Consider the following 13,568-nt stretch of genomic DNA (forward strand, 5'->3'; position numbering starts at 1 on the left):
CTAGACTAGTTCAGTGTTAGGCTTGAAAATTCATTGCCTCAGGGCCAAGAGCTACAGCTAAGAAAGACTAACAGAAAAAAAAGCTTTCAGGGTTTGGAACTGTGAAAAGGATGCTACTTCCACTGGGGTATTTTCAGCCAAACTTGTCCTTGAACCTCATCAGCAATAGCAATGACACCAGTCTCAGTTCTGAAGGACAATAAACTTGAAGACAGAGATACGGTGTTTGAGAATGAAAAAGATGTTTATAACTACATCCCCTCCTTTCTAACAGCCAAAACTCAGGAACCATGCAATCTGCATATTGAAATAACTATGGTGTCCCTACTGCAAAGCCTAACAACTTTGAAACAAATAGCACAAATTTGCAGAAGGCCAGTTGTTACTATGTGAGTAGTGGTTTTAAAATGCTGCCTCTGAGGTCAAAAGACCTAAGTTTACATTTCAGCTCAGGTGTTTCCTGAATACAGGACCTTGTGCCATTTATCCTTTCTCTGCTGTTTTCTTATCGGTAAAAAAAGAGATAATATCACTTTCCTTATAAAATTAATAAGATTAAATGAGATAATCCATTTAGAGTGTTTGGCACAAGGGCGAAACATGGTATATACCCAAAAGATATCTATTATAGTTAATGACCTTTGATTGTTAAGAACCTCAGTAATGCAATTCTGAACCAGATTCATGGTCCACTCAGTCCAGTATTTGTCTCTGATGGTGGCAGCAAGGGACATTTTGGGGGGGAGGAGAGCGTTCTCTTTGCTGTTACCTCAAATGACGAAGGCTTTATCTGAAAATATCCTTAACTTCTTTGACTAAATCTCTAAGAATAATATGTCATCCATGTATCTCTGTCATTTTTATCCATATTTATATTGGCAATTCGAATTTACCTATTCTTACTTATATTAAAATACTGCTTTCTAAACGCAAGAGTATACCCCTTATTTCTTTTTTCCCAATATTTTGTTAACAATTCCATATTTACCTTATACTTTAATCTTGGTTTCAGAGTTTTGATTCAGATTTCCCTTATCAGCTTTCATATCAAAGAGTAACAGAGCCCTCGCTTTCAGCAGTTGATTATCTAGGTTCTAATTCGTTCAGTTCAATTCATTGTGGATATTCTTTAGTTCCTACTGCAGAGTGCAAAACTGAAACATAAAAAGTACAAGATGGAGTTTCAGTTTTCAAAGGGCTTAGAGTCTTCTGAATAATCAGTCAGTGAAAACTATGTTCCGAGGCAGCTGCAGCCTAGCGATTAAGATCGCGGGCTCTAGGGCCAGGCTGCTTGGGCTCCCGTTCTGATTCTGCCATTTTTTGATGACCTTAGGCAAACTGCTTAAATTCTCTGTGCTTCAGGTTCCTTATCTGTAAAACAGCGAACAGTATTATCTGGGGTTATTATAAGGATAAAGAGGTTCCAAATTAAGCACGGAGAATAGCAGGGGGTGGCATAGAGTGAGCACTCCATAAAATGTCAGTAATTTGAAGTAGACATTAAAAGCTGTTCACAAATATTCCTATTCTCTCTTCAAGACACGTGGAATGCACACAGAATGCCCCCTTTTAAGTTAGGCATATGCCTGACTCTGGCTAATGAAACATGAGAAGAGCCGACATATGTTACCTCTGGGTTGAACCTGAAAACTCAGTAGATGATTTGCTTGGTTAATTTCCCCCTGCCATGGTGATTAAGCAAGCATGTACTGAGATACAGCCTCTGATCCTAAAATGTGTGACTAAGTATCACATATCTTGTGACTAAGATGAATAAATACAGTCCCTTGCTAATCCATGATGGACAAGTAGCTCAAAGAAGACAGACTCCATGTTACGTTAAAGCTCTGAGACCTCGGGGCTGTTACAGTCACTGGGGGTACAGAGGTGACTCAAACTGACAGAATGCCTGCCCTCACGGGGTTTCTCAACACTTGAATATGCTATCCCAACCATTCTATGCAAACCAACTATTAAGAAGAAGCCAAAGTGACTGATAAGCGTTTACCGGTCATTTTTGCTTCTTTCTGCCTCCTACCGTGAGGGCTTTGAAATGTTACAAATGAGTCCAAATAGAGAAAGAAAGCTAAAGAAGAAGCATCCGTGACATGGTCTCATCTTATGTAACTCTTACTACCTCTCAAAATGCATGACACTTATAAACAACACGGGGATCACATCATGGAAACACGAAAAGGAGCGTGACAGACCTGAACCTGAGCATCAGGAGACCAGTGCGAATCTAGCCCGGCTCTGCCACTAACTGCATCACTCTGGCCAGAGTGATGAGCTGTCTCTGGAGGCCCTCAATAATTGCAGATAGTGAAATATGATCTCCCTTTCTAACAGGTATCCTGTATGACAGACCTGAGCATTCATCCATTCATTCATTCTTCCAATTCACAAGTAATTATTGACTATCTATGTACTATGTGTCAGAAAATATAGTGCACAGTGTCACAGGAAGGAACAAGAGACACAAGGTCCTGCTCTCGTGGAGACAATGAATCATTACAAAGGTTAATCTTACAATGCCGATACTGATCAGCACTTTGAGACAAAGATATACAATAAGCGTGATGGGGGAATGGTACTTTAGATGGGGTGGCCAGGGAAGGCATACCTGTGGAGGTGATGCTAAATTTGGAAACACAGCTGACAAGAAAGAATCAACCCTGAGGAACTGCGGCAAGTGTTCCACATAGGGTGGGAAGTGCAAAGGCACTGAGGCAGGGAAGAGATGCATAAAGAGCTTAGAGAAGAGTGGTAGCAGGTCAGTCAGAGATGGAGAGGTCAAAACACGGAGGCTCCTGTAGGCGATAAGGAGTTTGCAAGCTCATGGAGGCTTTGAAACAGCAGGGTGACATAATTTAGTTCATAATTTATGTTTAAAAAGATCATCCCAACTACTATTTGGAGAGGAATCAGTTCAGGGGCAATTTCAATAGTCTAGATAAGGGATTGGACAGGTGGCACCAGGAAAAGACATGATAACGAAGGTCATAGTTGGACATATTCTGGAAGACAAGTGACAGGGTTTGAAACTTGCAGTCCCAAAATATGGCCCCTTGGCATACTTGATATTTTAAGCTGAAGGGATCTGAGAAAAAGACAGGTGCAGGAAAGTTTCTCTGACCTTCCCCCAAACATGGGAGAGGTGCCCTCCCTATACCCAGAGGAAAGAAATATCCCATCTATGAGCCACGGATGCTGAGAGGAATGCAAACAGGCCTGGCTGTTTCCCCAGTTCACTAGCCTTAGCTCACACCCTTTTTGTCCTATCATATTTTCCCATGACTCGCCATGCTTCATCAAACCTAGTATTAAAAATACATTGGTTTATCTGTTTCTTTGGTTCTTCATTTACTCGTAAAGGCTCCCATGTCATGTAAAATCTATATTCAATAAATTTGTAAACTTTTCTCCTAGTAGTCTGTCTTTGTCAGTTTAGAGACCCAGCCAGGGACCCCAAGAGGGTTGAGGAGGACTTTTTCCTCCTTTACACAAGACAAGAGGATATACTGGTATGGGATTTCTTTTAAGAAGTAAGAATAGAACTACCATATGATCAAGCAATTCCTCTTCTGGGAATTTACCCAAAAATATGGAAACGCTAATTTGTAAAGATATATGTACCGCCCCATATTCATTCCAGCTTTATTTACAATAGGCAAGACATGGAAACAACCTAAGTGTCCATAAATGGATGAATGGATAAAGAAAATGTGGTGCATATATACAATGGAATACTACGTGGCCATAAAAGAGATGAAATATTGCCATTTGCGACAACATGGGTAGACCTTGAGGGTATTATGCTTAATGAAATGTTAGAAACACCAGAAACTAAATGATTTCACTCATTTGTAGAATATAAAACAAAAAAGTAACAAATGAGCTAACAAAACAAACTCAGATATAGACAACAGAATGGTGGTTACCAGAGGGAAAGGGGGATGGGAGGAGCATAAATTGGGTAAAGGGAGTCAAATATATGGTAACAGAAAAAAAACAGACTTAGGGTTGTGAGCACACAGTAGAGTATAGATACAGAATTATAATGCTGAACACACCTGAAATGTATATAATGTTATTAACCAATGTTACCTCAATACAATTTTAAAAAGAGAATATACTGATGTGTTGAATGTGGGAGAGAAAGTCAGAATTAAAAATGATGGAAGATGTTATTTTTCCTAAACCAAGGAACACTAAGGGATGAACAGGTTTGGGGTGAAGATCAGGAATTTTCTTTCTGAATGTATTAAATTTGTCACACCTGCTGGCCAGATTTCCCAGGAGAATACATGAGATATTGTATTTCAAAACACCTAATACACAATAAATGCTCAAAAACAGTTATTTTCTTTCCAAATCTCCTAATTTGGAAAAGGGATAATAATGTCGATCTTACAAGATCCATGGGGAGCCTTAATTGACTTAATATATGTGAATGAAAATTATTAATTATAACTAATATGTACATAGCTCTTATCATGTGCCAAGTACTATTTTAAGTATTTGCTCCTTCCAACACTCTATAAATAAGGTGCTGTTATTTCCATTTTACAAATGAGAACGTGGGGCATGGACTAGACGTTAAAAAAACTTAACGAACTCTATGCAAGTAGAAAGCAAAAGCTGAATAAAAATGTACTATACCATGCCCAAATGTATACTGCAAATAATACATTCAGAAAGAAAAGAGACAAAAGAGAGATTATGTTGAATATTTAACAAATATTTGTTCTCTTATCTGTACCAGGCAGTGTTCTAGGAACCAGGGCTACAGGAATGAATGAAACAGACCAAAAAGCCTGCCATTACAGGTTCGGTCAAGGAAAGGCGATTTGAAGAAAGAATGACTTGGGCTTAGCCTAGAAAATGTGTAGGGTCTGATTATGGAAGGAGGGAAAGCAGGGACCAGTTGGCAAACTACAGGGGTCCCTTCAGCAAGCCTGTGACCATTCTCAGCTAAGAATGTGCATTACATTTTTTAAAGGTGGAGGAGGGAGAGAAGAAAAAGGAATAGGAGGAGAAGGACTGTAAATATGATGATCTGAACAACCTTGAAGGAGGAGGACATGAACCCTGCGAGCAAACAGGCCAGGCGGTGAAAGGTGCCTTTGTTGTTTGTTCAAGAAGCCACGTGGAGCCTGGGATGGCTGGAGAGCACGTATTCAATGAGGAGGCAGTGGCGAGAGGACAAGGAGAAAGGCAAGACCTGGAGGCGAGGCTGCTGGAGCTGAGATTTCCTTTTCTCCGTAGCTGCTGCGATGGAGTGAACGCATAGGAAATTCGTAGACTGGTCTAGATATTTGGTTCTCACACTTTAACAATGTCTAATCTTAGGAGCACTTAAAAGAATAGTGTTTTGACTCATACGACAAGAACAGAACTCTAGAGAATAATTTTAAAAGTAACTTTTATGGAAAGTGTCAGCCTTTTATAAAAGCTCTGACCAAGCAACCTTAGAAACTTCCTCTCAGCAGATGAACCATCAAATGCCTACTGAGATCTCCAGATGCACTTTAAGTTCATCTTTGATGCAAAGGAAATCTCACTGGTACCCAATCCAAGTTCTGGTCTTCTGTTAGCATGGACAGGAGGACAACTACATGAGATATAACACAGAAAGCAGGAAACTTCTATACATCGTGGCATTAAGTAAGGACATAGCGTTCATAGGGGGATGACAGTCAACTACCTCTGCGGTTATTAATTGATACCAGATAAAGCAATTCCATAGCACCCATTTTTCACACATCCAATGGAGCTTAGTACAAGGCATGAAATATAACAATAACCCCAGAACTATTTTATTAAAGCTCAGAAAAAGAGATTAAGAAATTTGTGCTTGACATGATTATATTTATTTCTCACTAACACACTATTTTTTAAAAACAATTACCCATTTTAAAGCACCAAAATAGGGAAGACTACTGTATTAATTTCCAGCTGGTATTGCAACGCATTACGACAAACTTGGTGGCATTAAACAACATAAATTTATTCTCTTACAGTTCTGTGGTACCGAAGTCTGAAATGGGTCTCACTGGGCTAAAATCAAGGTATCAGCTGGACTGCCTTCCTTCTGGAGATGCAAACTTGATTCTTTGCTTTTTTCTGCTTCCAGAGGCTGCCCACATCCCCTGGTCCGTGGCCCCCTTCCACCTTCCAAAGCAGTAAGTCTTTCTCATGCTGCCACTGACTCTTTTTCTGCCTCTCTTTTCCACTTTTAAGGATTTTGTGATTACCTTGGGCCCACCCAGATAACTCAAAACAATCTCCCTATTTTAAAGTTAGTTAATTAGCAAACAACCTTAATTCCTTCTGCAACTTTAGTTCCCTTTTGACATGTAATGTAACATATTCACAGGTTCTAGGGCTATCTTTTGGGGGTCACTAATCTGCCTGCCACAACTTCAGCCAAAGGTAAACTCTATCAACAGTGCTGAAATCTTAGATTTGTTCAGCACCTTTATAGACATTACATAATCGTCTATATGCCTGAAAGGTAAATTTTGTACATAAAGTATTACCAAATTAATTGGTAAGCTTTTTCTGTGGGATTCATGGCTCGGGATTGCCAATAGAGCTCTACTGTACTTTTCAAATTCAAACAGCTCAAAAAAAAAGAGATATATAACAACTGAGACTTCTAGCCAAGATGGAGGCATAGGTAGATACACTTTGCCCCCTCACAGAACCAAAAGAAGGACAACAATGAATTTAAAAACAGAAAACAACCAGAACTTCCAAAAAATCGAACTGTATGGAAGTCTGACAACCAAGGAGTTAAAGAAGAAACATTCATTCAGACGGGTAGGAGGGGCTGAGAGGGGCATCCAGGGAGGAGAGGACTAGTGGCAAGGTGGCGGCTGGAGGACTGGGCAGGCAGATAAACCAGGAGGGACAACAGGGGCGCAAGACAGACCACACAACCCAGGGTTCCAGTGAGGGAAAAGAAAGCCTCAAAACCTCTGGTTATAAAAATCTGTGGGGGCTGCAGCAGCAGGAAAAACTCCCAGCCTTAAAGCAGAGTCCACTGGAGAGACCCACAGGATCCTAGAACATACACAAACCCACCCACGCAGGAATCAGCACCAGAAAGGCCCAATTTGCTTGTGGGTAGCAGGAGAAGTAACTGAAAGCCAAAGGAGAGCTGAGCAAGCAGCATTTTTCCCTCTCGGACCCTTCCCTGACGTATAGCACTAGAAGAGCAGTAACATGAGTTGTCCCGCCCTGGCAAATACCTAAGGCTCTGCCCCTTATAACATAACAGGCACACCAGACAAAGAAATATGGCCCAAATGAAAAAACAGATCAAAACCCCCCAAAAAGAATTAAGCGACAAAGAGATAGCCAACCTATCAGATGCAGAGTTCAAAACACTGGTAATCAGGATGCTCACGGAAATGACTGAGTACAGTCACAAAATAGAGAAAAAAGTGAAGGCTATGCAAAGTGAAATGAAGAAAAATATACGGGGAACCAATAGTGAAGGGAAGGAAACTGGGACTCAAATCAACGATTGGGAGCAGAAGGAAGAAATAAACATCAACCAGAACAGAATGAAGAAACGAGAATTCAGAAAATAAGGAGAGGCTTAGGAATCTGTGGGGCAATTTTAAATGTTCCAACATCTGAATCCTAGGGGTGTCAGAAGGAGAAGAGGAAGAGCAAGAAATTGAAAACTTACTTGAAAAAATAATGAAGGAGAACTTCCCCAATCTGGCCAAGAAAATAGACTTCCAGAAAGTCCAGGAAGCTCAGAGTCCCAAAGAAGCTGGATCCAAGGAAACACACACCAAGGCACATCATAATTAAATTACCCAAGATTAAAGATAAGGAGAGAATCTTAAAAGCAGCAAAAGAAAAGGAGACAGTTACCTACAAAGGAGTTCCCACAGAACTATCAGCTGATTTCTCAAAAGAAACCTTGCAGGCAAGAAGGGGCTGGCAAGAACTTTTCAAAGAGTTGAAAGACAAGGACGGACCTACATCCAAGATTCCTCTATCCAGCAAAGCCATCATTTAGAATGGAAGAGCAGATAACATGCTTCCCAGATAAGGTAAAGTTAAAGGAGTTCATCATCACCAAGCCCTTATTATAAGAAATGTTCAAGGGACTTATCTAAGAAAAAGGAAAAGATCAAAGCAATGAGCAGTAAAATAACAACAAACTCACAACTATCAACAAGTGAACCTAAAAAACAAAAACAAACTAAGCAAACAACTAGAACAGGAACAGAATCACAGAAATGGAGATCACATGGAGGGTTATCATCAGGGAGGGGGCAGGGGGAGAATAGGGGAAAAGGAACTGGGAATTAGAAGCATAAATAGTAGGTACAAAATAGACAGGGGGAGGTTGAGAATAGTATAGGAAATGGAAAAGCCAAAGAACTTATATATACGACCCACAGACATGAACTAAGGGCAGGGGAGAATGCTGGTGGGAGGCAGGATGCAGGGTGGAGGGGAATAAAGAGGAGAAACAAATGGGACCACTTTAATAGCATAATCAATAAAATATACTTAAAAAAGAAAGATATATAACAACTACTGAAATGCATATACTGTCTCTTGTTGGGAAGAGTACCAAAATCCTAAAATAATTACTTTTTGTCAAAGCAATAAATGTTTACCAGACAGTAGAAAAAGCTGAGCATTTAATGTTTTTTAAAACATTTGATAAAGGATATTTAATATTTTTGTTTATTTTAGTTCAACATAATAGAAATAATGGCAGTAAGGGAAAAGGCATTTCCCTTCCTACATTTTAATTTTTTAAAAAAGGATAAATTTGCACTGTGATATTATCCCACAGAGATATTTTAAGTAGGAAAAAAAAGATTTTTTTCCATTAATTTTATTCTCTTCTTACAGACTATTCCAAATAAGCTATGCTTCTCTTGGCAAAACAGCCCCATTTAGAGTCTCACCAGCCTCTCCCTTGGGGAACACAGACTCAGACAAGGGGGAAAATAAACAAGGCTAGACACCTGTCCCCAATGGAAAAAAGAACACACCTGGAGAGCAGCTCAGACAAAAAGAGCCAAGGAAGGAAAAACAGTAACTAGAGAAGAGAGACTGCTTCCAATCTGCTGCTGGTTTATAAAGTAAACCATTCCTGAAGCCAAGGGATACAGTAGCAGCACACTAAAAACTGGGACAAGGCGTGGCTGTGCCAGAGTATCTCCTTCAAGACTCCACCCTCATGACAGCCCTGCCAAGGACGTTTTTCCAGCGTGACCTGAGCCCAGTTTGGATCAAGAGACCCGCGTGAGATTGTCAGGGATCCTGTGCGCATCTCATTGAGGCAGTCATTTGCTCTTCGCTCATTCATGTTCGGCACTTAAGCGGCTGCACACGACGGAGATTTAAAAAAAAAAAAAGTAAACAAGGCGTAAGAGCACTTATCACAGGTATCACAGGGCATTCGGTCGCATCGGTGTTGGCCCTCTGTCTCTGAGGAGATCTATGTTCTCAAATCTCTAAGCCTATTTGGGGGGTGTCGGGGGATGACTGGTACACCCCGGGAGAACGGGCAAGGCACCTTTATACAAAGTGCGTAAGCCATCCAGTTTCCCAAAGTGGCTGCTCATACTGACGGAAGTTAAAGAGCGTTAGAAGTCCAGGCAGGGAAGCGGAAGGTCTTCCTCCTCCTTTTCCTTCTCGCGTGCAGGAGGCTGGGATTGGAGGGCCCAAAAAGGAGTTTCTCGTGAACCTGACTGCCTGCCCACGCTCCTCACTAGATCAATGGCCACCGCGTCCCGCTGCGCCACGACCTGTGGCATGGACTTGGGCGGGTTCTCGGTCAGGTTGGTGAGCTGGTCGCTGAGGACCAAGTACTTTAATTAGTGCTTCTCTGAGTCGGACACCACAATGCACGGTTCCTAGGCGCGGCTGGCGTCGTAGGCCTCTGGCGCCAGATGCCTGCGCAGGAACGCGTCCACGCGGCTGTTTGAGCGCGGTAGGAAGCCGGGCTCCGCGGGGCTGGGCCTGCGGGACCACAGCGAAGTGCGGAGCCCGGCGGAGGCTCGGCCTGGCCCCGCCTCCGCGCCGCCCGTGGTGGAACGCGCTCGTGCCACTAAGCCGCCAGCCTCGCGGCCGCCACCTGCCCCCTACCCCGAGCACAGGGGATGGAGCCCCCAGTTTGGAGCTTGACTCGGGAGGCTGGCTCCCTTGGAGCCCTCCCCCGCAATCCTTGCCCCAACCTCCGACAACAGTCGGGTAAGGGGGTTGAGATGCTGGTCGTTCCAGTTAACCACAGCCAAGTGCTGGCGCTGCGCGGGGCCCTCCGCCCAGCCCGCCCACACCCCAATTACCCCAGCTATTATGGACCATGCCATTCCTTACAAATGGTATTGAAGCAGCAGTTTTAAACTGGTTTTCCATTAGAAACTTGCACGAGATGAAATTTACCGATTTATTTTTTATATAGGCAGAACAATTCTAGGTTCCTATTAAGACCTATCACAAAGATTTAGCATTCGATTACAACATCGCCTGCAATAGCTCTCTAATTTTAATGAGTATAAGCGTAGGTCTTCTTTCTCTAACCAGCTAAAAGCATTCTGAGAGAAGCGAATCCTATCATAAATTGATTGGGCACAGTCAAAACTACCTAATGGACATAGTTGTGGTCTCAATACCCAGGACAAGGCCTTGGAAACAGTTGGAGCGCAATCTGTGTAGAATGAATGAATGAATGCGTGAGGCCTGCATGTTGAAAAATTGAAGTGTACAGGTTCAGAAATGCTATTACACAGCCTTGAGGCTGCAGGGTAGTAAAAATACTGCTTAGATTTGATAGAACACGAATAATATATAAAATAGGTTAGAGAGATGAGGAGAGTACAACAGAAACTTGCTTCCCAATAATCCTAGGTGAGAACTTTCATTTTAATTTCAAATCCTAAAAAAAGTCACTCACCCAAAGACCTAGTATATTGCTGTGTATAATGTGCACCTACGTTTAAAGATTGCCCATGTATAATGCGCATCCTTATTTTTCCCTGAAAAATGTGGGCAAAAGTGCACATTATACACTGCAATATATGAGGGGGCGTGTGTGTGTGTGTATTTTCCTCCAGCTACCCACAACCCAGAATCAAACTGCATATTCTTTATTGAAAGTTTTATTCTCCTTTCCTCATATACTGTATGTTGTAAGCAATTTCAAACCCTTTGTGGAAAGAGAGTATAAATAAATGAAACCGCATAAACGGATATTTTAGACTAAGTCACTACAAAAGGGAACCGAGAAGAAATGTTTGGGTCAAGCTAAACAAGTCTAAGGAGCTCAATAGCAACAAAGAAAAAGGAACAGTATTTCTTTCCTTGGTGAAAGTGTTTGGTGAGGAAAGAGAGCAGTGCCACCTGCTGATAAAAATCTCAAATGACCTAGCATTTAAAGTTTTCTTAGAATCTGATCATACATCTGACTTCTTAGAACTTCATAACTGGATGAAAAGTGAACTCCACAGGCAGGGCTATTTCCTCTCAAATAAAGACTATTCCCTACATAAACCAATCTAGACAGAGTTTGTTACTTCAAACCAACAGAAGACAAAGGCCCTTCACCTTTGCCAAATATCTGCACCTCCTAAGAGCTGTTGACAGGGAAAAGGCTGTATCAGAGATGGAATGTGAGACCGAAGTATGGGAAAAGGCCTCACCCAGGCTGCTGTTAGGTGTCTTCCTAACACATACCCAGGACTAAGAGAAACAATGTCTGGACATTGCAGAACAGGCAGCGTTCCTGGCCTGTCTGCCAAGAAGCCCATCAAAAGTGAGCTTTTGGTGACAAGGGCAATGGGTTTAACAAAGGTTAAGATGGGGCACACGAAGAAGGGAATTTAACATACGGATTGGTGGCTAATGACCACAGTTAAACTTTTAACTTTGTGGCAGTCAAAGAAGGCAGTAGCACAGCTTCTAGGCACTTGGTGTTCTGCACTTTGCCAAAGTAACAGCAAAGTTCAGATTGTAGGAAAGGAGTTTAATATAGGAGAAAGATCCCTGAATTTGGAGTCAGGAGGACTGGATTAGAGTGCTAACCCTGTTGCTCACTATCTGAGATTTTTTGGAAGTCATCTAACAATTTTGAGCCTCAAGTTTTATCATCCTTAAAATGAAACTACTGATATTTGCCCTGCCACCCAAAGAGTTGGTGTGAGGAGCAAAAACAATAAATATGAATTCTAAGAGTGCTGTAAATGTGTAAAGTATCCATAGTCCCTCATCTTTTGGTAAAGATAACAAATACACCTGAGATGGAACTTACTCCTTATCTTCTAAGTGTCCAAACTCAAGGAGCATTTGGTACACATCCTGTATAACCAAGCACCTAATAAATGTTTCTTGATAAAACTATCAAAAAAAGTGGAACATTATGTACCTGGAACTAATCCCCAAAGCCACTCTACCCAAGCAAGAGAACTTCCACCAGAACTAAGTAGCCTTAGATCAGTTTAATTAGTTTGAAAGAACAGTTGTCATAAGCATAGAGTCAGATGACTGGGGTTCAAATTCTAGTTCTCACATCCAATAGCTAAATGACTTTGAACAAATTAATCTCTCAGTGCCTCAGTTTCCCCATCTGTAAAATTAAGTAATAATACCAACCCATAGGGTTATTATGAGAACTAACAATGTTTCTAAAGTACTTAAAAAACGTACCTGAGTACAGAGTATACCTGAGTATAAACACAGTATAAGTGTTTGAAAAACAAATTGAACAAGTATGTGATTTCCTGGTACATATATAGTTATTTGGTTTCCCATATAGAAAGTAGTATCAAATTCTTTGTTGTATACTAGCCTAACTTTTTAAACTTTAAATTTAGGCTCAGGACAAAAGTCTAATCTATATGCACACATATACAAACGAAAAATGGCATTTTTACTTGTTTTTAGTTGCATTTTTGGTAGAGAAGTGATCAGTGGGCCATAGGTCATAACAACTCTAAAAATTTCAAGCTAGAATTACTCTTTAATGGATCTGTGGATCCCAAGTGTCCCATCTCTCTACTTGAAAATAAGGGCAGTGTGCATAAAAAGATACTTTAAATCTGCAGTAGGTAAATAGAACCTGAAATTTTAAAGTATCTGATCTAGGAATCTCTTGGTGTTTCTGCTTGTTATGAATGTATACTGACCATTTAAATATCTACACTTAGCAATCAATTGATATTATAATGAAGTTGAAGGGACCATGCAGATGCTGTGGATTAAGAAAAGCTGTTTCTTGGGGAATGTGGGATCATGAGGAACTTTTCACATTCAACATTAAATGTTCATGGAATATTCAAATTTTAATAAAATGCATGTATCACTTTGTAATAAAAAATTTTAAAGATTTTTTTAAGTTGTTTTATTAACTAATGCTATAATGTTTTATCCTGCCTCAGGCTTCCTGCTTTACACCCACTTTCTCAATTTTCTCAAAGAGAAACCAATGAATGGACTAGAGCCCATAAAAATAGTTTACCTGACCTATTTTTCAACTTCTTTCTGCCAAGGAACCCATCATGAATGAGCTTTTAGTGACAGTGACA

At 40.9% G+C, this 13,568-nt stretch overlaps 1 protein-coding gene across 1 annotated transcript in view; it reads right to left on the reverse strand.

Annotated features, from left to right (window-relative positions):
• CUNH12orf56 (chromosome unknown C12orf56 homolog) overlaps positions 1-10,358 on the reverse strand; it is a 71,253-nt gene extending 60,895 nt beyond the window's left edge. The window contains 2 exon segments of the mRNA XM_054580229.1: positions 9,759-10,130; positions 10,224-10,358. Of these exon segments, the coding sequence (XP_054436204.1) occupies positions 9,759-10,130; positions 10,224-10,358 (507 nt within the window).
• Between the last annotated feature and the right edge of the window lie 3,210 nt (positions 10,359-13,568).

Source organism: Pteronotus mesoamericanus, unplaced genomic scaffold, assembly GCF_021234165.1.
Source record: "Pteronotus mesoamericanus isolate MK-2021 breed Mesoamerican mustached bat unplaced genomic scaffold, CSHL_Meso_final contig_56, whole genome shotgun sequence".
NCBI lineage: Eukaryota > Metazoa > Chordata > Mammalia > Chiroptera > Mormoopidae > Pteronotus > Pteronotus mesoamericanus.